General features: G+C 40.2%; 1 protein-coding gene across 2 annotated transcripts in view; it reads left to right on the top strand.

The window, feature by feature from the left end:
• KLHL32 (kelch like family member 32) overlaps positions 1-27,887 on the top strand; it is a 230,930-nt gene that overhangs the window by 185,937 nt on the left and 17,106 nt on the right. For both annotated transcript variants that reach the window (XM_040239146.1, XM_040239145.1), the window contains exons 7-8: positions 7,009-7,735; positions 23,996-24,054. In XM_040239146.1, the coding sequence (XP_040095080.1) occupies positions 7,009-7,735; positions 23,996-24,054 (786 nt within the window). The remainder of the gene's footprint in view (positions 1-7,008; positions 7,736-23,995; positions 24,055-27,887) is intronic.

The raw sequence follows: 27,887 nt of genomic DNA, 5'->3' as shown, positions 1-27,887 counted from the left end.
TTTTAATATTCCTCCATCGTAACATTTTCATTGTTCTGGTGGAGCAATGCACTGTGATCTTATGTCCCTAGTTTCTGCTGCTTTTGGATAAGATTGTTGCCATTTTGAACAGAAATCTTTCATTTCATCTCAAAGAGGAGAATAAAGCTGTAAAATTTTGTGCGTTTATTTATTAATATGCACTTTGCTCTATGTCAGTCATTATTCTGGCATAGTATGTCACCATTTAGAGCTTTAACATGACTCATATTAAATAAATGAGCTTCTGTGTAGTCGAACATGGCAAATCTCATCACCTGTTCACTTGCACGTGGGAAACTTTCCACATTTTTCATCTGAAGAATCTGTGTATAGTATTTAAAGGGTATCTTGCTAAAGTGTTTACAGTTTATTGAAATTTAAGGCATTATAAAATAACATATGAGTTAGTGTACCTGAACACAGCATATATAACAGTCAGTGCAGCTTCCCTCTGAGGCCATGTATTGGAAGATGGTGAGCATCCTTGAGCCTCTGTTTAGAAGGGGAAACTTCTCTCTGTGCATTGTCACTCGTTCCATTAACACATGCTCTGCTCCCCACTCCTTGTGTCCCAAGCACTCTCTTAACATGCCAGGTTCGTTGGTGGAGCTTCAGGAATGCCAGGAGGTTGCTGACTTGCTCTTATGCCCTTCCTTTGTTCCTTTCTGAATTTGCAGGCATGTGGAATTTGTGCTGCCTGTCGGTCATGGAGGGGAGATGGGTGCCCTGGCTTGTGTCAGCAGGATGACAGGACTGGCAAAGATATAGACACTTGTGCCTTCACAGCAGGGCACCTGCAAAAGGCAGGTCTCAGTTTTCTCCATCACAAAGCAGTTTGCAACCAAGTTTTAGAATACGAGAGTAATTATAGCTGCCCCAGGCCAAGGGGGTTGACTCAGACTGTGGGCAAAAATGCCGCTTCTTGCTTACTCAGCTTTGGCTGATGAATTCTGTGATGAGAACATCCTCCTCAGTGAAAAAGAGTATTTGTGAACCAAGAGAAAGAAAGAGTTACTGCTTTCGACAGGGCTTTATCTTTTGTTAGTGTTGGTGAAAAATACTCGATCAATCATCTGATGAGAACTGCTTTGTAAAGGTCATTTTAATATATATATTTGCAAGATACAAAGGCGATTTTATGGAAGAGCGCATTGATGTGTATTCTTGGATTTGGGATAACTTCCTAATTCATATATTTTCCAGAGAATCTGTGAATATAAAATTTCTTATTGCTTTGGGGGTCATGTTGGGCAGTACACATACTTATGGCCATATATAAGCAGAGATAGATTTCAAAACAGCAGCTTCTTTCAAAGGATCGGGAATTTTATATTTTCAAACAGCAGTTTCTATCTCAGAGTGTTGGAGAAACAGTAAAGGAATTTGGATCACATCTTGAGGGCTTATCATGTTAGGAATGTGACATTCATTCATATATTTCACATATTTGTGAAATACATCTAAATAGGTTGCATACTTTAATTGAATCAGAAAATTTTGCATAATTTAAATTATATACTTTTATATTTAGTATTATATATTCTATTCACAGAATAGCAATCAGTGGGGATACATTGAGAAAACTAAAAGGAGGGGACTATTTTCCATATATTTTTGAGCCAGGTTTAGTTAACAGGGGATAGCCTAGAATTTAAATATATATTCCCATTAAAAAGTGAGACAGAAGTTCAATACTCAGAGGAGCCTATTCCTCTAAAGACTTGTTCTTTACTTACAAGCTCTATAATTGGCACCATTAAATCATGGTTTTTATGCAAAAATAATCCATAAATGAGAGTCATTGAAAAACATTTTCACTTATCTAAAGCAAAGCATGCATTTTTAAAAAAACAGATATTTTTTTTTTATAATTTAGACAATATGGAAGTTGGGTTTGGTTTTGAGTGCCTGGATTCTATCTTAAAATAATTTTTGATGGACAAATAATGATTATATGATATAATATAACATATTTATAATTTGAAAATGGCATTTCTGGTTCCAGCTCTTCCATTAATCGGCTGCATGACTTAGAATATGTCATAATAACTTGTCCGGATTTGATTTCTCTTTATAAGATTTAGAAGTTTGAACCAAACGTACTCAAAAGTTTCTTCTTGCCCTGATATTTTACAATTTATTTGAGGGATTAGCATATTATAATGTGCATTGCATTGCTAATAATTTCAAATAGAGGTGGCCAGCACCCATCGTGGAGGGAGTAAAATGAGGACCATATATAAATAAGTCCAGTGCAGTGCATGCTGCCTTGTTTGAGAGCTTATAAGGGCTTTATAGGAAAACCACAAAGATGAGATAATGAAATAGGAAACTGAAGCCTGTGATAGATAGATCAGTCATGTCTGACTCTTTGTGACCCCATAGACTGTAGCCCTCCAGGCTCCTCTGTCCATGGGGATTCTCCAGGCAAGAATACTGGGGTGGGTTGCCATGCCCTCCTCCAGGGCATCTTCCCAACCCAGGGATCGAACCCAGGTCTCCCACATTGCAGGAGGATTCTTTACCATCTGAGCCACTGGAGAAGCCTATAGATAGACAGATATGAATATATATATAATCTGATGTCATTGGTTCAAAAGAAATGTGAGAAATAGCCTAGGAATAGTTATAAAGAATTTTCCATTATGCACCAAATATGTGTAGCCTACTATGTGCTAGACATTGTTTTTATCAAGAAACTGAGAGATATGTTGACACTGGAATAAGCAGTAGCAAATGTTCCTTTGAGGAAGAAACAATTGTCCATCAGGGCAAGATGAAATGGATTGGGTTAGGCAAGGTGCTTGGCAGATCTCCTGTGGTCTTTGAAGGTGGCAGTCCCTGTGTTTCAGATGGTTTAGGAAACACCTTGCCTAATGCCCTATTTCCTAAGTACTCTTTGATCTGTCCTCCCAACCTGAATCTTTGTGTTCTTTTCCACTGTTGCTGTCTTTGTTGCCTAAGCAAGTGAGAGAGAGAACTTTCACTATATGCTCCACCCCCCACCAATTAAAATATTCTAGAAATTAGGGTGATGGGAATGTCAGTGTGTCAGAGTACTAAGGTAGAATAGGATTTTCACCTTCCCTGAGTTATGCTTTCTAGGTGTAGTATCACCAAAAGCCAAAAGTTCCTTAAATAAACATTTGCAAATATAAGCCCCAAAATGCACTACAGAGCTACCTGTGGCCTCTCTGTTTCATGATGCCCGATGATGAATCAGCCTTCTGTGAATACTATAGTTTTTAGTGGTGGTGGCTTAGTCCTAAGTCATGTCTGATGCTGCAAGCCCATGGACTGTAGCCTGCCAAGATCATCTGTCCATGGGATTTCCCAAGCAAGAATACTGCTGCTGCTAAGTCGCTTCAGTCGTGTCCGACTCTGTGCAACCCCACAGATGGCAGCCCACGATGTTCCCCATCCCTGGGATTCTGCAGGCAAGAACACTGGAGTGGGTTGCATTTCCTTCTCCAGGGATCAAACCTAGGTCTCCTGTGTTGCAGGCTGATTTTTTACTGACTGAGCTACCAGGGAAGCCCTAGTATAGTTTCTATTCTAAACCTCTCAGATGGGCTCCAGGATTGCGTGTACCACCTTGCCCTCAATTCAGCATGGCAACGAACAGTGCGCAATGAGGTTCATGGTATAGAAGTGATTTAAGGTAGCCCATTGTTTTGGATTTTCTTTGCCATTTCTTCCATTATCTGGATAAGTAAGAGTTATCCATGGTTTCAATGATTTTTCTCTTTTATATTGTCACCAAAGTAAAAACTGAGTACGACGACACTTTTACTTTTGTTTATGTATTATGGAGAGTGTTTGTATGGCTTCCTTTATGCCATCAGAATCAGGTGCTGATTTATAGAGCCAGGGTCTGAAAGTATGCTGTCTTGCCCATAGTGAGATCTTACCCATATCTTACTATAAAGGAAACACATTGTCTTACCCATAGTATTAGCTACATATGCCCTATATCTTTATTAGAGCATCCTACTAAAGTTTTAGTTGATTTTAAGCCTTTTAAAATTTGAAACAGCAGACTTCGTTTACTGTAATACAGCAGTAGTTTACAGTCTCATGTCTAAAACCTTACTGCTCAAAATGTGGTTCATGGACTAGCAGCATACATATCACCTGGGAGATGGTTAGAAATGTGGACTTGCAGTCCTTGTCTTCCTCCTACTGAACTGGAAATTGTATTTTGACCAGAAACCTCAGGTAATTCATGCACATGTTAGGTTTGAGAAGCACTGGATTTAAATCTATCAGTAATACTCTATCTAGGTGAGATTGGTTTGAATTTGGCAGAACTGTAAGTTATATTTACCTTTGATCTCGAGAAAAGATAAACCCAACAGATATGAATGACTGTGTAGTCTGAAAATATTTATAAATAATAAATGTGTGAAATTATATGAAAAATGTGAGAAGTTAGACATATTGGCAGTTGTAAGAAAAAGAGCCCAGAAAATGCAGACTAAATGTATGTGCACAAAGTTTCCTATAATACATAATATTTGGGGAAGTTAAGCATGGACCCTCAGGATATTTGTGACATAAGGGGTGATAAGTAGACAGAAAGCCAGAAATGAATCAGTGATAGATCACAGTGGTCACTGTTCCGCTGCCTGCTTGTTTCCTTAGGAATTTTCTTAAAAGCAGAGCCTGGTTGTGGCTTATGTTCCTTTCACGCAGTAAGTGACAGTGTTCACTAGAAAGATCAAGGTAGATTGGACAGTGTTAAGAGATGGGCTGGAAGATTGATTAGGGCATGGGAAGAACTGATTTATGAGGAAGGAGGAAAGTAATTAAATGGGCAGCACTGTGCTATAAAAAGAGGCTATAGAGACATGAGCATTTCTTTGGTAATTCTCCAGAGCTGTTTTCCTGTAGTATCCATGTGCAAGATGCAAAAACATTAGGCTCTAAGGATTCTGAGAAGTTTGTTACAAAACAAAGCAATACCAGCTGGAATGACTCAAATTAGGAGCAATATGAAGGATCAAGTTTCAGAAAATTTTACCTGGTACAGGAGTGACCTTCAGTGGGATGACTTTATCTCTGAAAACTTTTGAAAGCTCTGTGGGACAAAGAATGGAGAATCATTTATTAAGTTGTAGAATTATCTCCCCAGGGAAATAATTGGAATCCATTTCTTGAAATTTCTAAAATTGGGGTGGAGGAAAACCAGGATGTTGCTTGTGGGAAAACTGTCTACTTCTGGCAGAGACCTGGTGATTGATGAGTAACCTGTTTCTTCTGCACTGTCTTTGATTATTACTGTCTTACTGTATACAGGTAATTTTTTTCATCAGGCTAGTATCTTATTTAAATTAAAAAAAAAAAAAACTAGTTTCTGGAAAAACAGCTAAAGAGTGTCACTCATCTGCCCTCCATGGTGTCTGCCTGTGTGGCATCTGTAGGCTGCCTGGCACCCAATGACATTCTTTTTCCATTTCTCTTCACTCATTATTCATTAAGAGATGCAATTTAGCATATATTGGATTCACTGGCTACATTCTCTTCATCTGGAAAACTAAAATGACATGCCCACAATATGCCTTCCCTCTTGGAGCCGTTTGTCAAATGGATACAAGTCAGAAATTATCTAATGCTTCAGAGAGTTTAGCAATCCTTTTCACCAGGAAGAAAACCCAGCTCATGTTTGTCAAGGAGTAATGGTCTGAGGCCGTGACATTTCCTTCTGTCTCTGCAGACATTTTTTCCTCTAGTGCAGTGAGTCAGCCGAAAAAGGAAGCCCAGAACCCCGGTTCCATTGGTCAGAAAGCAAGTAAAACACAGCAAAATTATTCAGTATTCTATTTATTTTTTTTATGCTAATTCTTTCAGGTCCACATTTATATTGCTTAGGCGATCTAGTTTGATAAAGGTACTATTAAGAATAAAGGGCTTCCCTGTGCCTCAGCTGGTAAAGGATCCGCCTGCAATGTGGGAGACTTGGGTTTCTATCAAATATGTTGACCAAAATTATTAGATATACTTCTTTATGCTGGTGTTTGGAAAGCTTTGCCAAACTTAAATATTAAGTCACATTAATTAACTTAAAGTGCTCCATATCATGAATTGACTTTTTATTGCTATTGTTTTCTAAACTACTCTTCAATTTTGTTATTTATGGCTTGATGTACCTGCTTTAAAGAAATTCTATTTTTCTGTAGCCAAAAGCTTTTTACTTTTTCCTTGTTGAAAGATTTCTAGACCTAAACAAAAAGGCTAGGATTAAATTCTGCTCTTGTGTCCATAATACAAAGATAATTTCCTCTATATCCTGTTTTTATGAAAATAGCTCTATCAAATTGCTGTATCTTACAGTGCAAACAACAACTGTCTTCAAAATGAAAACTAATTGAGAAAAAATAAAATGGATAGATTGCAATCTTTCTTTTTCTTCTCTTGCTTCCTGACTGATACCCTACCAAAGGAGTGGGGGGAAAAAGTCCTTTTTCTTTTAAAATCATGCTACTAGTGTCATATTGATTTTCTCTCAAGTACACCCTCTGGGCTCAGATACTCACATATTTTCTCACATTACTCGTATTGATACAGCACCTTGACTCACTGGTTGACATATGTTGCTTACACTGATGACACTTCCTGGTGGAGGTGGGGGCACCAAACCTCTTATGCCTAAAACCCAAGAGAACAGCCTGTTGAACCACCATATTCTCATTTTTTGAAAAGTAATTATTGTTCACCCCAAGTGATACTTTGAGTCTTGTCAATTTTACTTAACATTGTTCCTAATCTCTCCAACAGTGTTTTGAGTTCTTATGTGTCTCTGCTGATGCAGAAAGGGAAAAAAATATCCCTCAACTGGGTATCGCAATATTTGAGTGGTACATGGTTTGTAAGGAAAACAAGTAAATTAGGAAGTGTCTGAAAGAATACATGGCAAGGCCTGTGCGCCCCCTTGCTTTGGCTTTTTCTTACCTCTGTGCTCTCTCCGCCTCCCTGCTTCTGTTTCAGCTAGCCGTGAGGTGGTTGGAACACAGCTGCCATTACCAGTACTTGGATGAGCTCCTGCAGTATATCCGCTTTGGCCTCATGGACGTGGATACGCTCCACACCGTTGCCCTGTCCCACCCCCTGGTCCAGGCAAGTGAGACGGCAACAGCTCTGGTCAACGAGGCCCTGGAATACCACCAGAGCATCTACGCACAGCCCGTGTGGCAGACTCGCAGGACCAAACCGCGGTTCCAGTCGGATACCTTGTACATCATTGGTGGGAAGAAGCGTGAGGTCTGTAAAGTCAAGGAACTCCGGTACTTCAATCCCGTGGATCAGGAGAATGCCCTCATCGCTGCTGTGGCCAACTGGAGTGAGCTGGCGCCCATGCCCGTGGGGAGGAGCCACCACTGTGTGGCAGTCATGGGGGACTTCCTGTTTGTAGCAGGAGGGGAAGTTGAGCATGCCAGTGGTCGGACGTGTGCTGTGAGGACTGCCTGTCGCTATGACCCCCGCAGTAACTCCTGGGCAGAGATAGCACCCATGAAAAACTGCCGGGAGCATTTTGTGCTGGGAGCCATGGATGAATACCTCTATGCTGTCGGGGGCAGAAATGAACTGCGTCAGGTTCTGCCTACCGTGGAGCGATATTGCCCCAAGAAGAACAAGTGGACTTTTGTCCAGTCCTTTGACCGGTCCCTGTCCTGCCACGCTGGGTATGTGGCTGATGGTCTTCTGTGGATATCAGGTAGAGCGTGCTTCATGGACTGGATTTATCACAAAACACTTTCATTCATAAATTGAAAAGTCAGGCTTTGTAGTCGTGGCCACATGTGTCTGTGAACAATTCAGCCAAGGATGCCAGTTTAGCTAACTCACATTCATTTACTGGGCACCTATTTCTATAGAGAGCAGTGTAAGGGGAAGTAATTGACCTTTCTGTGACTTTCTGAGTGATTAGTAGGGTAAAATTTCAAAAATGGAAATGAATGGCCCATTACCGCTCTTTTTCTACCATACCTTCTATTGTTTAGATTGTCAGCGTTTCATATTCATGGATTGTATTGCACTCCTTGTGGTCCTTTGCTTTTCCTTTCACCTTGGGCTGAGTAGGAGCCATTCTATCAAAGACAGGGCAGGTGAAGAAGAGCCCAGTTAATCCATATGGATGGGTATAATAGTGGGAATAGATCCAGGTCAGAGCCATTGCTGTGCGTTGAGGGAAGAGGTTTAAATTATTGGCTAAAATCACATTTTCCTTTTATTTGTGAATTATAGTTTTTCATGTCATCCCAGTTCTTTATTCCTATTTACTTTCCCATTCTTCCTAATTATTTGGAGGTTTTATTTTACTTTTTTTTGTATTTTTTTTTTGGAAGGCTTTGATTATTAAAGAAGGAGAGACACTAATATAATGAATCCCATGCTCCTATAACCCAGCTTCAGCAGGTACCTGCTCAGGGCCAGTCTTGGCTCATTCACACCCACATGCCACTTCTAGCTTCTCATGTCTGCCTTTGCACTGCTACAGAAGGAACCTGTGAGGCATGTGTTATTAACATCACATTATCAACTTGTGTTTCCAATCCTGTTGTTGAAAATAACCTCATATGTACTCCTTTGAAAGGTTTGCCTATTAGGGAAGAAAGTTGCATCTCCTCTCAGTTGGAGGATATTCATTTTATGACCCAAATGGAACTTATTAGGTTTCTGTGTCAAGGACAAAGAGGAATAGTCAAATCAAATAAATACTAAGAGTAACTTAGAGATGAAGAAATAATCACTTTTAAGTACACTAGTGAAAACTTCTCAGTTTCCTTCAGTAATCTTCTCTAGTTTAAAATCTGCTCCAACAAAATTCTCCCTTACATTTAAAGTAAATTCACTGGACTCTGCCCATTTTTTGCTATCTTCAGTAACTAAGGAGACAGCTGTAGTCTTGGCGTCTCTGAGTAGTGCCTCAGTTATTGGCAATTCACTGATTTTTATTGAATAAACCTGGCTCATGTCTGGATTTAATTGCTCAATAATTAATGAATGAAGATTGAGACCAAGGAAGAGGGTAAATGAGGATAAATTAGTGGTCCTGTATACCAAATCAACATTAGATATGAGTGTGTATGCTATTATATATTGATATAGATAAGACCTCATTTATCTGGTGACTTATTCCTTTTTCTTTAAGTATATATTTCAGCAGTTAAGAAAAAAGCTGCCAGGACTATATCCTGTTAGATTTGTTGAAGAAACCTTAAACTTGGCTACAAGAGAGTCATTGCTGCGGATCTGTACTTAGATAACAAAACAATGATGGATTTATAAAATCAGTGTACTTTATATTGTCTTCCAGCTTAATATTCCTTCCATTGACTCATTCAGTTTTCACATATATCTAAGGTATTGCATTCCTAAATTTTGCATTGCATTTTCTAAATTTTGTATACACTTCTCATAATTTAATGATTATTCCTTATTTTTAATTTTGGCTAAAAAACTTTTTTTTAAATGCTGGAGATTGCCTTACATAGTCTTAGAGGTATAACTTCTTAACACTTTCTTGAGTGAGGCCTTAAGAAAGCAGAGAAGCTTATCTTAGCCTAGATCTAGATCTCTCAACCAGGTTCAGTTCAGTTCAGTTGCTCAGTTGTGTCTGACTCTTTGCGACCCCATGAACCGCAGCACACCAGGCCTCCCTGTCCATCACCAACTCCCGAAGTCCACCCAAACCCATGTCCATTGGTCGGTGATGCCATCCAACCATCTCATCCTCTGTCATCCCCTTCTCCTCCTGCCCCCAATCCCTCCCAGCATCAGAGTCTTTTCCAATGAGTCAACTCTTTGCATGAGGTGGCCAGAATATTGGAGTTTCAGCTTTAGCATCAGTCCTTCCAATGAACACCCAGGACTGATCTCCTTTAGAATGGACTGGTTGGATCTCCTTGCAGTCCAAGGGACTCTCAAGAGTCTTCTCCAACACCACAGTTCAAAAGCATCAATTCTTCGGCACTCAGCTTTCTTTATAGTCCAACTCTCACATCCATACATGACCACTGGAAAAAACCATAGCCTTGACTAGATGGACCTTTGTTGGCAAAGTAATGTCTGCTTTTGAATGTGCTGTCTAGGTTGGTCATAACTTTCCTTCTAGCTGACTTCTCTTTCCATGTGGGTCTGTGTGTTTTTCCTTTTCCGTTTTATTAAATGTATCCATTTATTTTAGTTTCTGCTGCTGTATCACTTTGTTTTTTCCCTACTATGAAAGGAAATAATTTTCCTTTGTTCTCTTTTTGCACTAATACATTCTGCCTGTGTTAACCATACTTAATGAAAACAATCACAATTTTCTCAGGTTTATTTCTCCCTACTGTGTACTTGAGATGAAAAGCTTACTTCCCTGTGTACAGTACAATACCTTTAATTGGAAAGAAGAGGAAATCACCAGTGACGTTTCTAATACCTTCAGTCATCTGCCTATTTCCTCAGGCCCAGCTTATAATACGGAGAAGGTGATGGCACCCCACTCCAGTACTCTTGCCTGGAAAATCCCGTGGATGGAGGAGCCTGGTGGGCTGCAGTCCATGGGGTTGCTAAGGGTCAGACACGACTGAGCGACTTCACTTTCACTTTTCACTTTCATGCATTGGAGAAGGAAATGGCAACCCACTCCAGTGTTCTTGCCTGGAGAATCTCAGGGACGGGGGAGCCTGGTGGGCTGCTGTCTATGGAGTCACATAGAGTCGGACACGACTGGAGTGACTTAGCAGTAGTAGTAGCAGCAGCTTATAATAAATCAGTTGTGAATCTAACCATGGATAGGAAAGGGTTGCTAGGGGCCCTTAAAAAAAAAAAAGGTATACAGTTCACCCTGACTGTCTCTGACTTAGAAGTGTTACCCTGATTTCTTTTTGGAGTAGATAAAAATATTTCGGGCTATTCCTTATCCTTTACCAAATAATTAATTTTTTCCAGTTTAATTGATGGTGGATCTGGTCATTGGCATCCTTCTGGTATTTCGTAAACTTTGCCTGAGGTGACGTGGATTTTAGGGGCTTATTTTTGTTCCATTGAACACAAATGAATGTTTCTTTAGAGAGTCAGTATTTGCAGTGTGCTCGCTCTCTTCTCTGTACCCTCTCCCCTTCGCTGTCCATTTTAGGATCAGGACACCTGGAAACCTTCCCCTTGGTTTTAAAATGAGACAAGCAGAGATGAACTCAGAAAATCGGGCTGGGTAGATGTGCCCATTAGCATGTGATTTAAGATGTTAGAGACAGTCAGATTTTACAGGCTCCTCCAGCATCTGACATCGTGACCCAGTTCACAAACGCGCACCTCATTTCTACTTGAAATTGACAATCCTGAAGTAAAGTAAGCATTCGGTATCCCGCTGTTGTACTTTTTAAAGGCATGCTCTCCATTGTAAGAGATTGTTTGTGAACTACTGAAAAGATCCTTTTTCCTGTGAGTGAAAGTGAATCCCGAACTCATCTTGCAAAATAACTTACTTTTCATTTTTGCCAGTTGGCAGCAGGATAATGGGAGGCTAACCACAAAATTAGTGCCTTAAAACTACAAAGATAAGACAGTTGGCATTGCATTTCCTCAAGAGTGGCACTTAGTGCTGTCTTCATTCTCTCAGGAAATGGTCTATCCTTATTAAGTCAGTGCTGGATCATGGATACATAAGATTAAATCAGCAAACACACTTCCTGCCCTCTAGGAGTGGACAATCAAAGAGTTTTTTTTCAGCTGTTTCATTAGTGAAAGAACATTTGCTAGGGCTTCTTTAACTCCCTAGAATATATGTTTATTTTCATCTTGATTAAATTTAGATGAAGTTTGCATTTGCCCCATTTAAAATAACTTTTATTTATTCAAACCCATTAAAGGGACTTTAATTTTTCTGGTATTCATTATAGTTAGAACAATATAAAATATAGTCAGCATTTTAAAAATGCCACAGCTATAGCTTTAATGTGCAAATATTATTGAATCTAAAGAAACTGTATACAAAATATTGGGGACAAGCAGGGGGCATGACTAAGGCTGGTTGTGTGAACTGAGGTCACAGACTGAGGTCTCACGCACGTGTGAAACTTACTCCACTCTGCCAGCCAGCAAACTGAGCAAGTTTCGTCACCTTCCTGAGTCTGGTTCTGGGCTAGTAACTGCAGCCACAGAGACACAAAGGCAGGTCCCATGCTGGGGCTCACAGTTTTTAAATGGATGATTACAGTGTCGTGTAATATGTGTGATGAGAGATGTCTTCCCAAGATACAGAATTAGTGTGAAGCAGGGAGTAATCAGTGTAGGGGAGCCAGAGGCTTCCTGGAAGTTGGTGGCATCTTCAGCCTCACTTAGCCCCAGGTCCTTTGGCTGCTTCCTACTTGCCCATTAACCCCTCCCTGTGCTCAGGCTTCGGCTTCATGGTCCAACCATTTCCATAACTCTCAGCCTCTGGCAAGCATCCAGTGTTGGAAAAATCCTGTGGTCCACTTTGTACGTGTACCTGGGCAGCTGAGCTCGGTTGGGAGAAGGCCAACCAAGGGGGGCCTGGTATATATATCTGCTCTGCCCCCAAGTCCTCTCTATACCCCACTGCTAGGGTCTCATCTACCCTCCTTCACTAGCTTCCTGCCTCCTGTTTCTCAGAGCAAATGGAAGTGAGGAGGTTCTTGGAACAAATTAAGTACGAGAAAGTGGTGAAGAGTGCAAGGAGCCAGAGGAGCTGGAAATGGTCTAGAAAGGGGCAGAAGGTTGGGAAACACTAGTGAGGAGCATGCAGAGGAAGGGGCACGAAGGAAGGAGCCTGAGAATGTGCGATGGCAAGGCCAGAGGAGGAGGTGCATCATAGAAACCGAAGCCAGAGCAGAAGGGTGGGTGAGAGGTGTCCAAGACTGTGGGGACGTCCAAGTCCAGAATATTTCCTCTGCATTTTTCAGCCAGGAACTACTTGGTAGTTATATTGGAAGCAGTTTCAGGAGAATGAGAGAAGGTAGAAGCTAGAATGCAGTGGTCAAAGGTGTGGATGGAAAGTGAAGAAGTAAAAGCTGCAAGTATAGGCCACCTTTGCACAATGCTGGGATTTCATCAAAACTTGACTCCCTGAACTTGAGCCTTCCCCTCAACTTGCCTATTACCGTGCTCCATCCTGCAGGGAGAGATGGCACTGTGCTAGGTACACACATACTTCAGTCTGGGTGACAGCTGTACTTTTCATTATAAATCAATAGCATTTGGCTTTAGGAAGAATAAAGGAGGAAAGACAGAGGAAAAACAAAGAAGTTTGGCTTAGAGAATGGAGATTAGCTAGAGGAAAAAAAATCTAGGTCAAAGGAGGGAACTTTTTTTTGAGGAATGAGTGCATTAAACAAATTTGTAGCTAAGGGGAAGGACAGAGTAGATCTGAAGTGAAGGACTGGGGGCACCTTCTGGTTGTAAGTGCTGAGAGCAGCTCAAAGGTACCAGGAATGGGAATAAGTGTGGGGGATACAGTATTGACTGCAGACACAGGGTCCCAGACAGGACAGTGGGAGTTAGGCAGGGGCTCAGGCTTGGACAGGAGAGAGCACCCCCCAGCTCCAGGGCAGGATGCAAGCTGGGTATGGACCTAGATGAGCTCAGAGAGGAGGGGCAGGGACCTGATGAGGGTCAAGCGAGAGGCAGAGTTGTCGGTGGAGGTCGTGCCATTTCAGGATCAGGAAGAGGGCCTGAGGGCAGTGGACTTGGGAAAAGTTTCTGAGAGAAAACAGAAGGAACTAACATGTTTATACAAATTGTGTCAGAACCCACGCTACATTAGAAACCACAAAATTATGGTATCCCAGTATGCAAATTTCTGTTCTATTTTTTAGTGGTACTCAGCAGAGTTGATGAGGGCAAATCCTTGAATTCATTCATGATGGAAAGTTTTTAGGCTGGGAATGCCCCAGAGCATCTACTGAAAGAGTTCACCTGCTGGGATCCCAGTTAGGTGGGGTCCAGGGCCTCAGGTTTGCTTGAGGGAGAAATAAGTTTGTTGTGATGTGGAATGACTGCCTAAGAGGCTCTGTTTCTTGCTCCTGAGGCAGAGTTTGGGGCTTGATAGCTTGACATTCCACTAAAAAGTTCCTGAAAGTGTTAGTCACTCAGTAGTTGTATCTAACTCTTTGCAACCCCATGGACTGTAACCCGCCAGGCTTCTCTGTCCATGGGATTTCCCAGGCAAGAATACTGGAATGGGTTGTCATTTCCTTCTCCAAGAGATCTTCCAGACCCAGGGATCAAACTGAATCTCCTGCATTCCTGGTGGATTCTTTACCCTCAGTTTCTAGTAAGCTGGAATTCCACTAAGAATGAAATAATCTTTTTGTTATTTTAGGTCCCAGCAGCTAGCTGGTCCCAGCAGTTACTTTTTCTTCTGTTTCCAGGCCCCGCCCCCCACCCCAGTTATGATCCAGCCTTTACTACTCCCCATCTGAGAGAGATTAAAACAAAACCATTACAGTATTATACTGAGATGGAAGCCAAACAGAAATGAACCATTCTACAGTGCTTTTAAAAGACCTACATGGTTCAAAGAAAGCAATCAGATCACCTACACATTCTCCAAAATAATCACCAAAGCTTTCATCCTAAACTGACTTCCTTTTGTTCTGAAGCAGCATTTAGTTTCCCCTCACATTGCTCCTGAAGAAATGAGGCTTAAAGAGGTTAAGTGATTTTTTTGGATAACACAGTGATTGATTATTTGGTGAAGAAGGAATTTGATTTCTGTCTCTGGTTTTTGAAAACCGTACTTCCCCCCATGAAACCACACAAATCAGTTACAAAAAAGAAAGATCTCAAAAACAGATGCTTACATTGTAAAAAGAACTTCCAAATGGCATGACTGAGAGTTAATAATACACAGAATAGTTCATACCTGGACATTTGTGTAGGATCAACGATCATTTGATTGTCTTTAATTAACTGACCATCTTAGGGCACAGAGTTGACCCCGATAACGTCTTTCTTTTTGTGTTTCTGTAGTTTAGATTCTGAAACAGAAATGATAGAAAGTTAAAATGTATAAAGGAACAGTGATAATATGGACTATTCTAAAGTATCAATATATTGGCTTAGATTAGAACATTGTTTTCTGAAAGGATTACATATTATAATATAATAGCCTAATGGCCTTTCAAGTTGGTAGCTTAAGTAGGTAAAAAACAAAACAAAAAAACAAAACAGCGATTGGCTCCATTTCTTTCATGGCGAGAACCGTCTTTGTTGAGATGATCAATTTGTGTCTGTCTAGATGAATTTAGAAAAAGAAAGTAGAAAAAAAGAGTGAGCTGAATTGTTCTACCTAAGAATATGAGAAATATGTCATTTTTCTTTATTCCCAAGAGGAGAGAAGAAGAGTAAAGCTATTGGGTGGGCCAAAAAATTTGTTCAATTTTAAGTGAAAATACATATTTTTCATTTTCACTAGGAACCTGATTGAAAAACCTATTCACTAACCAAACAAACTTTTTGGCCAACCAAATACATCATAGAAATAGGGAACTGGTTGTAGAGTTTGTGTAATTGCAGGAAAAAGGTAAAAGATTCAACAAGAACACAGCAAAGCCAGCACACTAGAGACAGGCAGTAGTGACCTTTAGAGTTTAATCCTGCTAGGAACTTGTAGAATCTTTGGAGGCAGGATTCCAGCTTTCTGCAGAATGAGGAATTGGAGTTAGAGTGGATTTTATTGAGATTTTAAAAGTCAGCTGACATCTGCATTGTAGTAGATGTTACCATCACTTATTATTTCACTTAGTTACAATAACACATGGTGCATACTTTACATATTTTGGGTTACGAATTTATATCTGCACACTCTAGGTGACACACATATATATATATATAAAATTTATATTTTCAAGTGCATCAATCTTTTCGTTATAGGTTTTTATAAATTTGAGACTTTCTATGCAGGATTTCGAATGTATTAATTACCTATCCATTTGTGTGGTTTCCTCAAGTGTGACAGAAATAATATGGATTCTAGTTTTAATTTAATGCATGGATTAAGGATGCTTCTATTCAAGATGCTAATTTAGTATAAAGATTCTTGGCTTTGTTTATATGGCAATATTAACACTCCCAAAATATGGGCGGTATAATCTCATGTAAAAATAAGATAATAAAATGTTTATTTTTGCATTCATTATAAATATTCTCATGGTATCCCTTTTATCAAGGAATATTAATGAGTTTGGCTCTTTTAAAAAATGACTTATATGAACTTAAATAATGCCAGTTTATTCTTTTGATAATTAGACTATGAGTGTGAAGTTTTAAAAAATCTTTTGCAAATTGGAGCAAGTTTGCATACAGAGCAGAAGCTAAAACTGTTAAAGAGGAAAAAGTCTTTGGTACCCTTATAAACCAGTCAGTAATTCTGGTTATTAGAAAAAAGAACTATAAGGAATCTATTTCAGACTACAAAATTCATTCATTAGCTCAGTATTCCATACTTAGTTACTTTTTCAGTATCCCATATATGCTCATTTGTACCTTTTATGAAAATGGTAAGAAACCTTTATGAACAAACTACTACAATATCGTGGTAAACTTCCCTTTATGGATGGCTGCTGTTCCAAGTACTGACATTCACTTGAAGCCTGAGAGAGAGGTTCCCGTTTCCTTTTTGCATATGAGGAACCTGGGCTTGGCTGCTAAATGGCTTACCCCAGAATAGAGTCATAAAGGAGCTGTAAGGGGGGACACATAACACAGCTTGTGCTGAAATTCTCCCTCCCCTACCCCCAGATTACTGTGAGGCCGACACTGCAGGCCTTCAAGAGAGCTGCAAAGAACTCGAGATGGTTTTCCACAATCTTGAACTGGCTGACAGGATTCCAGCCTGGAGCATCTTCCCTAAGAGCATTGTTGTTCAGTTGCTAAGTAGTTCCAACTCTTTGAGACCCCATGGACTGCAGCATTCCAGGCTTCCCTGTCCTTCACTATCTTCTGGAGTTTGCTCAAATTCATGTCCACTGAGCCAGTGATGCCATCCAACCATCTCATCCTTTGTCACCCCCTTCTCTTCCTGCCCTCAATCTTTCTCAGCATCAGAGTCTTTTGCAGTGAGTCGGCTCTTTGCATCAGGTGGCCAAAGTATTGGAGCTTCAGCATCAGTCCTTCCAATGAATATTCAGGTTGATTTCCTTTAGGATTGACTGCGTTGATCTCCTTGCTCCCCAAGGGACTCTTGAGAGTCTTCTCCAACACCACGATTCTAAAGCATCAAGTCTTTGGCACTCAGCCTTCTTTATGGTACAGCTCTCATAACCATATAAGACTACTGGAAAAACCATAGCTTTGACTAGATTGACCTTTGTTGGCAAAGTAATGTCTCTGCTTTTTAATATATTGTCTAGGTTTGTCATAGCTTTTCTTCCAAGGAGCAAGCATCTTTTAATTTCATGGCTGCAGTCAACATCTGCAGTGATTCCGGAGCCCAAGAAAAGAAAATGTCACTGTTTCTACTTTTCCTTCATCTGTTTGCCATGAAGTGATGGGAACGGATGCCATGATCTTCTTTTTCTAAACATCACGTTTTAAGCCAACTTTTTCACTCTCCTCTTTCACCTTCATCAAAAGGCTCTTTAGTTTCTCTTCAATTTCTGCTATTAGGGTAGTATCATCTGCATATCTAAGGTTGCTGATACTTCTCCTGGCAATCTTGATTTCAGCTAAGAGCACGGACACATTCAGTTCTTTGCATCCTGCTCTGTTCCAGTAGGGGTACTACCGCTACGTTAGGTACCACAGATTCCTGTTAAAGACTTTCGTACTCTCTACTTAACAGAGATCCCTGAAAAAAAAGAAAGAGCAGAGCCAACACGCTTGACCTAACTTGACTAACATATATTGACCAACACTATTTTATGGACATTGTCAGCACTGGTGAGTTGTTGCTTTTGAGCACAACGAATTTAGGAGTAGTGAGCTCGCAGTAGTGGAGACAAAGGTTGTTTGTTTGGCAGTCACCTGTCATCTTCTCCCTGGCATGCACGCATCCATTTGTCACAACGTTTTGTGGGAAGTTGAACAGGGAAGCTTAAGAAAAATGTGTTACTCTTGTCTTGATGATAGAAAGCATTTCTCACTGCTGGTAGCATGGTGGTAACTTTTCATTCCTTCTGGCAGTTTTTAAAGACTTATTTGACTTTGAGGGAACCTGCCGTATATCTTTTAAGTCACAGTTCAAAAGTATAAGACAGGGTTGTTCATTTTCAATTTTGGCTGAAAAGTCTTAACTTTGACTCTGGCACTTCAAAGTTAGGGAAAACTTGGCTTTAAAAATGGTTGCTGATACGAGATGGCATATTTAATGACAGATGTATCTATAGAAAGCTGTTAAGATGCAGATTATCCCCCCTGGGGTGGGGGAGGGAGATCAAAACTGCCAATCTATAAAACATACTCGATAGAGGAAGGCATGGAATCTATCTTTGCAAGTGCTTTGATTGCAGGGGACAGTATAGCAGCATGTGGCATCATAACCCAGAGCAGACAAATCAGCTTGATGACTTTCAAAGCCAGGAATACTGCTGCAGGCAAGGGTACTCCAGTCTAGGAGAAATTAAAACATATAGAGACTGTTATTAATTCCATATCTATTTTTGTATAGTCAAATCTGTATGCAAATCCTTAGCATCTCATTTCAGAAGATTAATCTAAAAGTGAAGAGTGTTATGTGAAGGGAATGTAATGATAAAGCTCTGAAAATGAGTAATACTGCTAGAGAAATGTGGGCTGCAAACTTGGATGCTTTTTTAAAATTTATTTTTTGTACTGAGAAGAAATGCTTTTTATTTATATGCTCATTTGTAAGTTGTTTCAAAGGGGGAAAGCAATAGAACCAATTCTTAAGGTTTTTCCCTTGCCATCCTGACTTGGCAAAAGTTACAGCACTCAGCTTTTTAGGCACCTCCTGTGGTTTAACATTCTAGAAGTAATCAACCAAATAACTAACTAGGACTTTTATTCTTACCCCCAACTAGTAACCCAATATCTCATTTCTAAACATTGTCATAAGAGTGAAAATTTGTATGTAAGGGTAAAGAATCTAATTACTGGGCGCAGATTAAGGGGGAAAAATTGTATTATAAATGCATCTGAGGAAGACAGTAAATAGTAATTCTGAAAAGCAGGAAGATAAGTGGTGTGCCCTGGTTGGGAGAGAGGGTGCAGTAGCTGCATTCTAATCCATTGGTTGTACATTTAATCTATAATGGGCAGAGTCTCATACATATTGTAGTGTAAATATCTTCAAATGGTGTCATAAACAGATAGTTTACTGCAGTAGATATTAATTCTGTCTCATATTTCTAAAACAAGTAGATAGACTGTCAGAGTTTTGAAATAATGTGGGGGGAGTTCACCTTCTGTTCCCTCTCATTTGGAGAAATGATTATAGGCAAGCTGGACATTAATCTGGAGGTTATGGGCCAGATCAAAAGCACTTGGCAATCATTTTAACCCTGAAGACTTGTGAAGTCTCAATAGATTTGATTACTTTTCTGTAGTTATGCTGAGAAAGAATTATTGGACATTCAAGTTTTAATCAGATAAAATAAAGGAAGGTTGAGGGGAAAGCATACATCCCTCTGTATTTGACATACATTTTGACTCTACGTAGGTATTTCAGCCTCAGCTTTCCTAAGTGTATTATCTTTTTCTTTGATTTCATCTTTTAAAAAATGAGAGATTCAATGAGAAATCCAGAGAAGACTATTTGAGGGCAGGAAGCTAATTTCTCTCTGTTCTTTGTGGATTTCTTCTGCAGACAAACCACTTTACATGATCTTGAAAGTGGTTGCAAGCTTCAGAGAGAACTTATTAAAAAAAGCCTTCCAGTTAATAGTAGCTATGGTCAGTTACATGAAAGATACACTCTCCTTACAGGGATTGAGACAGTAATGGTTGGTCTGGACTGGTTTCCTCTCCTTTATATACCCATTAGTATTGATTGATTATTCCACTTTTGTTAAGCTGATGCACTAATTCTGTGGTGTTTGGTTGATTTGACTTCTGGCCATGGAATTGATAGTCGTGACCTATCCAAAATATTTGAACTACCAAAGCAAAATTTTTACTGGACAAAGCTAAACAGACAAGGAAGGCTTGATTCAAGACTATTGCACTAGGGGAGAGAGATTAGAATGCAGTCTGAAGTCAACTCCTCTGAAAAACAATAGGGTTTTTAAGCATTGGAGTGAACTAGAAGAAATATACCAAAGTACTTTTGGAAGAAGGTTGGTCCATGTGATGTGTTAAGCACATTCAGTTACCCTGAATCTGTACATGTTTTTCTCTGTGGCTTGGTCATTTGTGTTTCCTGATTTGCATCCATCAGAATTAGGCTCCTAGCCTCCATAGAAACTGAGAGATGGGAACATTATCTTCCTTGATGATAACATCTCAATGGGATGGCTCCCAGGTCTTCAAGGAAGATACTCCTGGGTTGTAAAACTTGCAGGAAGCTTCATAAATGATTTATGTCATTCCTCTTACTTCATCTCATCAGTTATATCATCCAAATCATCATCATCAGAAGTACAGTTCAGTTCAGTTCAGTCACTTGGTCGTGTCCGACTCTTTGCGACCCCATGAATCACAGCACGCCAGGCCTCCCTGTTCATCACCATCTCCCGGAGTTCATTCAGACTCATGTCCATCGAGTCTGTGATGCCATCCAGCCATCTCATCCTCGGTCATCCCTTTCTCCTCCTGCCCCCAATCCCTCCCAGCATCAGAGTCTTTTCCAATGAGTCAGCTCTTCACATGAGGTGGCCAAAGTACTGGAGTTTCAGCTTCAGCATCATTCCTTCCAAAGAAATCCCAGGGCTGATCTCCTTCAGAATGGACTGGTTGAATCTCCTTGCAGTCCAAAGGACTCTCAAGAGTCTTCTCCAACACCACAGTTCAAAAGCATCAATTCTTTGGCGCTCAGCCTTCTTCACAGTCCAACTCTCACATCCATACATGATCACAGGAAAAACCATAGCCTTGACTAGACGGACCTTAGTCGGCAAAGTAATGTCTCTGCTTTTGAATATGCTATCTAGGTTGGTCATAACTTTTCTTCCAAGGAGTAAGCATCTTTTAATTTCATGGCTGCAGTCACCATCTGCAGTGATTTTGGAGCCCCCCAAATAAAGTCTGACACTGTTTCCACTGTTTCCCCATCTATTTCCCATGAAGTGATGGGACCGGATGCCATGATCTTAGTTTTCTGAATGTTGAGCTTTAAGCCAAATTTTTCGCTCTCCACTTTCACTTTCATCAAGAGGCTTTTTAGCTCCTCTTCACTTTCTGCCATAAGGGTGGTGTCATCTGCATATCTGAGGTTATTGATATTTCTCCCGGCAATCTTGATTCCAGCTTGTGTTTCTTCCAGTCCAGCGTTTCTCATGATGTACTCTGCATAGAAGTTAAATAAGCAGGGTGACAATATACAGCCTTGACATACTCCTTATCCTATTTGGAACCAGTCTATTGTTCCATGTCCAATTCTAACTGTTGCTTCCTGACCTGCATACAGATTTCTCAAGAGGCAGGTTATGTGGTCTGATATTCCCATCTCTTTCAGAATTTTCCACAGTTTGTTGTGATCCACACAGTCAAAAGCTTTGGCATAGTCAACAAAGCAGAAATATATGTTTTTCTGGAACTCTCTTGCTTTTTCCATGATCCAGCGGATGTTGTCAATTTGATCTCTGGTTCCTCTACCTTTTCTAAAACCAGCTTGAACATCAGGGAGTTCACGGTTCATGTATTGCTGAAGCCTGGCTTGGAGAATTTTGAGCATTACTTTACTAGCATGTGAGATGAGTGCAATTGTGCGGTAGTTTGAGCATTCTTTGACATTGCCTTTCTTTGGAATTGGAATGAAAACTGATCTTTTCCAGTCCTGTGCCCACTCCTGAGTTTTCCAAATTTGCTGGCATATTGAGTGCAGCACTTTCACAGCATCATCCCTCAGGACTTGAAACAGCTCAACTGGAATTCCATCACCTCCACTAGCTTTGTTCATAGTGATGCTTTCCAAGGCCCACTTGACTTCACATTCCAAGATGTCTGGCTCTAGGTTAGTGATCACATCATCATGATTATCTGGGTCATGAAGATCTTTTTTGTATAGTTCTTCTGTGTATTCTTGCCACCTCTTCTTAATATCTTCTGCTTCTGTTAGGTCCATACCATTTCTGTCCTTTATCGAGCCCATCTTTGCATGAAATGTTCCCTTGGTATCTAATTTTCTTGAAGAGATCTCTAGTCTTTCCCATTCTGTTGCTTTCCTCGATTTCTTTGCATTGATCGCTGAAGAAGGCTTTCTTATCTCTTCTTGCTATTCTTTGGAACTCTGCATTCAGATGCTTATATCTTTCGTTTTCGCCTTTGCTTTTTGCCTCTCTCCTTTTCACAGCTATTTGTAAGGCCTCCCCAGACAGCCATTTTGCTTTTTTGCATTTCTTTTCCATGGGGATGGTCTTGATCCCTGTCTCCTGTACAGTGTCACGAACCTCATTCCATAGTTCATCAGGCACTCTATCTATCAGATCTAGGCCCTTGAATCTATTTCTCACTTCCACTTAATCATAAGGGATTTGATTTAGGTCATACCTGAATGGTCTAGCAGTTTTCCCTACTTTCTTCAATTTGAGTCTGAATTTGATAATAAGGAGTTCATGATCTCAGCCACAGTCAGCTCCTGGTCTTGTTTTTATTGACTATATACAGCTTCTCCATCTTTGGCTGCAAAGAATATAATCAATCTGATTTCGGTGTTGACCATCCGGTGATGTCCATGTGTAGAGTCTTGTCTTGTGTTGTTGGAAGAGGGTGTTTGCTATGACCAGTGCGTTTTCTTGGCAAAACTCTATTAGTCTTTGCCCTGCTTCATTGAGAAAGAGTCCACATTTATATAACTTTTATTAGAGTATATTTTTATAATTATTCAATTCATTATTAGTTATTGTAGTTAATCTCTTACTGTGCCTAATTCGTAAATTAAACTTTATCATAGGTATATGTATATAGGAAAAACAAAGTATATACAGCATTTGGTACCATCCTACACTTTCAGGCATCCCCTGCAAGTCTTGGGATGTATCCCTCAGAGATGGGGGCCGGGGGATTATTATTGAGTTAAATTAAATTCATATTAAGTTTAAAGTAAAGGATTTCTTTTTTCTGCTTAATGTGACTACTGGAAAAATTAAAATTGCATATGTGACTCCTGTTTGTGGTGCTCATTCTATTGGACAGCACTGGCTCTAGATCTCTTTTGATAAGTAATGTGTTTTTTTAGATACAGTTCTTCCAAAGAGATATCAGGATATCACTGTGTCGGGACTTCCCTGGCAGTCCAATGGTTAAGACTTTGCCTTCCAGTGCAGGGGGTGTGGGTTCGATCCCTGGTTGGGGAGCTAAGATCCTGCATGCCTCTGGGCCAGAAAGCCAAAAAATGTAAAACAGAAGCAATATTGTAACAGATTCAATAAAGACTTTAAAAACGATCCACATCAAAAAGTGTTAAAAAAGGAGATATCACTGTTCACTGTGTTAGCACACCTAAGACTACAGCTATAAAATGACCAAGTTACCCAAGGACAAGAATTTTCCATATAACTCTGTCCCTGGCATGAATATTGCAGAGATTTGTGTTGAGTGTGCTATGCTTGCTCCCACTCCCTCACCATATTTGGCGCCTCACTCTGGCCATGCCAAGCTCCTTGCCAGAATTGGGGGCCTCGTGGTAATCTCAGCGTACCTGTTGCTTGCTCTAAACTGGATTGCTTCTGAAATGTTTCTTGAAAATGAAACTGCTTCAACAATAAGCTTCTTAACTATGTCATGGGTTCACCATGAGGGTGTACAAACAGATCCTCAGCAGTAGCTAATTTTCCTTTAATTGTATCTCATTCTTATGTTGGACTATCCCATTTCTTATTCATGAAAGTGCTAACGTGCTAATCCATTACAGGTGGAGTGACTAACACGGCACAATATCAGAACAGACTAATGGTATATGAACCTAACCAGGTAAGACTCATCTAAGAAAAGCTCATTACCTTAATTAAAATGAATTTTTAAAGATTCCGCCAGTAATTAGGAGTTGGAATGCCAAGTCTATACACACACATGCCTCTTAAACTTACATAGAGAAAAGGAAGCATCTGGATAAACTGCTTTTGGGTTGCGTTTTTTTTTCCCCTTACAAAACATGAAATTTCAGCTCTTTTTGTTTTATGTTCTACTCAATGCTTAACTCTTTCAGAGTTTTGCATAATGTAGGAAAAAGGGAAAATATGCTGATGAGTTAAATGCCTTTATTTCCATTTATCTCAAGTGGCTGTTCGTTTGAGATATCCTAAGAAAGGATTTGCATTGTCCTGTTGCTGCAGCCTTTGAGAAGGCTTGTCATTCTAGGAGGGGAGCATGCTTATGGTTTTGTTATTCCCAAATAAATAGTAACTTTTGTTTAACCCCGTGTAGCCAGCATATCCCAGGGCATTGTGAAGGATAAGTCTGAAGGAGAAGTATCTGAAGAGGTGGAGTGTTTCTCATCTAAGAGCTGGGCCTGGACCGGGCACATTGGGATGGTGCCTGTCCCTTCTGCCCACTTCTCATGCACATTTCGTGACTTTTCTTTCCCCACAAAAGAAGAACTATTTTTATTTTCTTTTCCTTCTACCAATGTGTCTGTTAACTGTGGCACATGTTTGCTGAATTTTGCCATTTTTGTGATTTTGGTAATGTAAGTATTTTTCCTGGTTATGAAAATATTCCAAAATGATATGGAAGTCAAATCTTCATCAGCTGAAGATTATGAAACATGAAAACAGGTTAGCTTTGACAGCCTGGATCGGGACTAGCCATCAAATATATGTTCAGAGTGACCTCAGTCTATTTTGTATCTTTTAATTTTTACAATCCCTTGATTCTGAGTGTAACAAAAGTATTTCTATCTTTGCAAGTGTGTTTCCTGATGTCATTATAAGCTGTCGATTTTGGAGACCATGTGTTCCTGGGCTGGGTGTCTCAAGAGGGATCATTAATTACAGTTGCTTGAGTTTGGTGCACACGTGATTAAAGAGGAAGAAGGTGTTAACATTTCTCAAATGAATTCTGTTTCATGTTTGTACACACATGCTCTTTTTTAAAATTCTGCTGGCATATTGTTTACAGTGGGTACTGGCAAACATCACATCTGCTTGCATCTTGCTCAGAATCTCAATAACTCTATCATTCAGCCCTGGTGCTTATTTCTCTTCTAGGCCTTTGTGGAGAGTCAGTAATGCCTGCCATCTGCCACAGAGCACATTGCTACCTGCCAACAGGCAGGCCGGGGTGACCTCTGCTTCCTCAGCACTGATTAGTATTCACACGCTAGCTTATTAGGAATGACCCCACCAGGCCTCTCTGTTTCTTTGCCTTTGCAGCGGTTGGCGGCTCACCTGGCAGGCACGGCAGTGAAGGAAGCTAAAGATATAATCAGGGGATGCAGGCAGGCTTTGCAAACCAGATGGCATCCATAGTCCTGTGGCAGGGGACTGGACTGCTAGTGCAAACACTGAGTCCTCATACTGTGATGCATTGCCTCATAGAAAGCACCTACAGAAAGCACCATCAGTGTCTTGAGTTAAATCCACTCATGTGTAATGTATTAAAGGTATTTCTTAGAATATCTAAAAGAAAGGTTTAACTGTTTTATTAAAGATACAATTAATTGGAAGGAGATTCTTATTGTGACATGTTTAAAACTGGGGGACCAGATGAATGCAAGCCTTAAACACTTGGACAAACCACTTTCTTTTTTCTTATGAGTGTATTAGAAATTAGAAATGAGCCAGTCAGTATGCTATTAGTGAATGGACCAATATTTATACAAAACTTTAAAAAAAAATTCTTCCTTTACACCTCTGTGAACTGGTGAAATTGTATGTATTCAAAACATCATGATTTTTCTGGTCGAAACCCAAATTTTTCTTGGCAAAAAGAAATTATCTGTGTTCTTCCAGTATGTTTAGTGTTTATATAAAAAGAAAATGGTTAGGCTTATTTACCTGTCCATTACTTGAGATTTAAATTAAAGTCATATTTGATTTTCATCTATTTTTATATTTTAAATAACCTTATTTGAGAGGAGTTGAGAATACCTTTCTTAATCCTGAGAGTGATATAGAATCAAACATTAGAGGTTTCACCATTTCCTAAAGTTGTCACAGAAAATTTGGTCTTCTGTAACAGAAGAACAAATAACAATATGCCTGGAAATAACTTTTCCCAATTTGGTGAAGATGTGAGTGTGAGTGTAAATATATTAAAGGCTGTGAGGGGTTTGTTGCTGAATCAAAACTTTGCTCTTCCATTGACCTCAGGAGGTTCATCCTGGAAAGAACAGCAAAGCTGCCCTCACATTAGCCTATGTAGGGTCCCCCCCCCCCCCCCCCGCCCCCCCCCCCCCGCCCTGTGAGTCAGTGATGTCCTCACAGTAAGTTTCCTAGTTCAGTTCAGTTCAGTCGCTCAGTCGTGTCTGACTCTTTGTGACCCCATGGACTGCAGCATGCCAGGCCTCCCTGTCCATCACCAACTCCCGGAGTTTACTCAAACTCATGTCCATTGAGTCAGTCATGCCATCCAATCATCTCATCCTCTGTCATCCCCTTTCCTTCCGCCTTCAATCTTTTCCAGCATCAGGGTCTTTTCAAGAGTCAGTTCTTCGCATCAGGTGGCCAAAGTATTAGCGTTTCAGCTTCAACATCAGTCATTCCAATGAGTATTCAGAACTGATTTCCTTTAGGATGGACACTTGGATCTCCTTGCAGTCCAAGGGACTCTCAAGAGTCTTCTCCAGCATCACAGTTCAAAAGCATCAATTCTTCGGTGCTCAGCTTTCTTTATAGTCCAACTCTCACATCCATACATGACCACTGGAAAAACGATAGCCTTGACTAGATGGACCTTTGTTGGCAAAGTGATGTCTCTGCTTTTTAATATGCTATCTAGGTTGATCATAACTTTTCTTCCAAGGAGCAAGCATCTTCTATTTTCATGGCTGCAGTCACCATCTGCAGTGATTTTGGAGCCCCCAAAAATAAAGTCTGTCACTGTTTCTACTGTTTCCCCATCTATTTGCCATGACGTGATGGGGCCAGATGCCATGATCTTCGTTTTCTGAATATTGAGTTTTAAGCCAACTTTTTCACTCTCTTCTTTCACTTTTATCAAGAGGCTTTTTAGTTCCTCTTCACTTTCTGCCATAAGGGTGGTGTCATCTGCATATCTGAGGTTATTGATATTTCTCCCGGCAATCTTGATTCCAGCTTGTGCTTCATCCAGCCATGTTTCTCATGATGTACTCTGCATAGAAGTTAAATAAGCAAGGTGACAACATACAGCCTTGACGTACTCCTTTTCCTATTTGGAACCAGTTTGTTGTTATATGTCCAGTTCTAACTGTTGCTTCCCAACCTACATACAGATTTCTCAAGAGGCAGGACAGGTGGTCTGGTATTCCCATCTCTTTAAGAATTTTCCACAGTTTGTGGTAATCCACACAGTCAAAGGCTTTGGTGCAGTGAATAAAGCAGAAAGAGATGTTTTTCTGAAACTCTCTTGCTTTTTCGATAATCCAGTGGATGTTGGCAATTTGATCTCTGGTTCCTCTGCCTTTTCTAAACCCAGCTTAAACATCTGGAAGTTCACAGTTCATGTACTCTTGAAGCCTGGCTTGGGGAATTTTGAGCATTGCTTTACTGGCGTGTGAGATGAGTGCAATTGTGTGGTAGTTTGAACATTCTTTGGCATTGCCTTTCTTTGGGATTGGAATGAAAACTGATCTTTTCCAGTCCTGTGGCCACTGCTGTTTTCCA

The sequence above is a fragment of the Oryx dammah genome, unplaced genomic scaffold (assembly GCF_014754425.2).
Source record: "Oryx dammah isolate SB20612 unplaced genomic scaffold, SCBI_Odam_1.1 HiC_scaffold_4, whole genome shotgun sequence".
NCBI classification, from domain to species: Eukaryota; Metazoa; Chordata; class Mammalia; order Artiodactyla; family Bovidae; genus Oryx; species Oryx dammah.
This window is presented reverse-complemented; position numbering and strand designations above follow the sequence as displayed.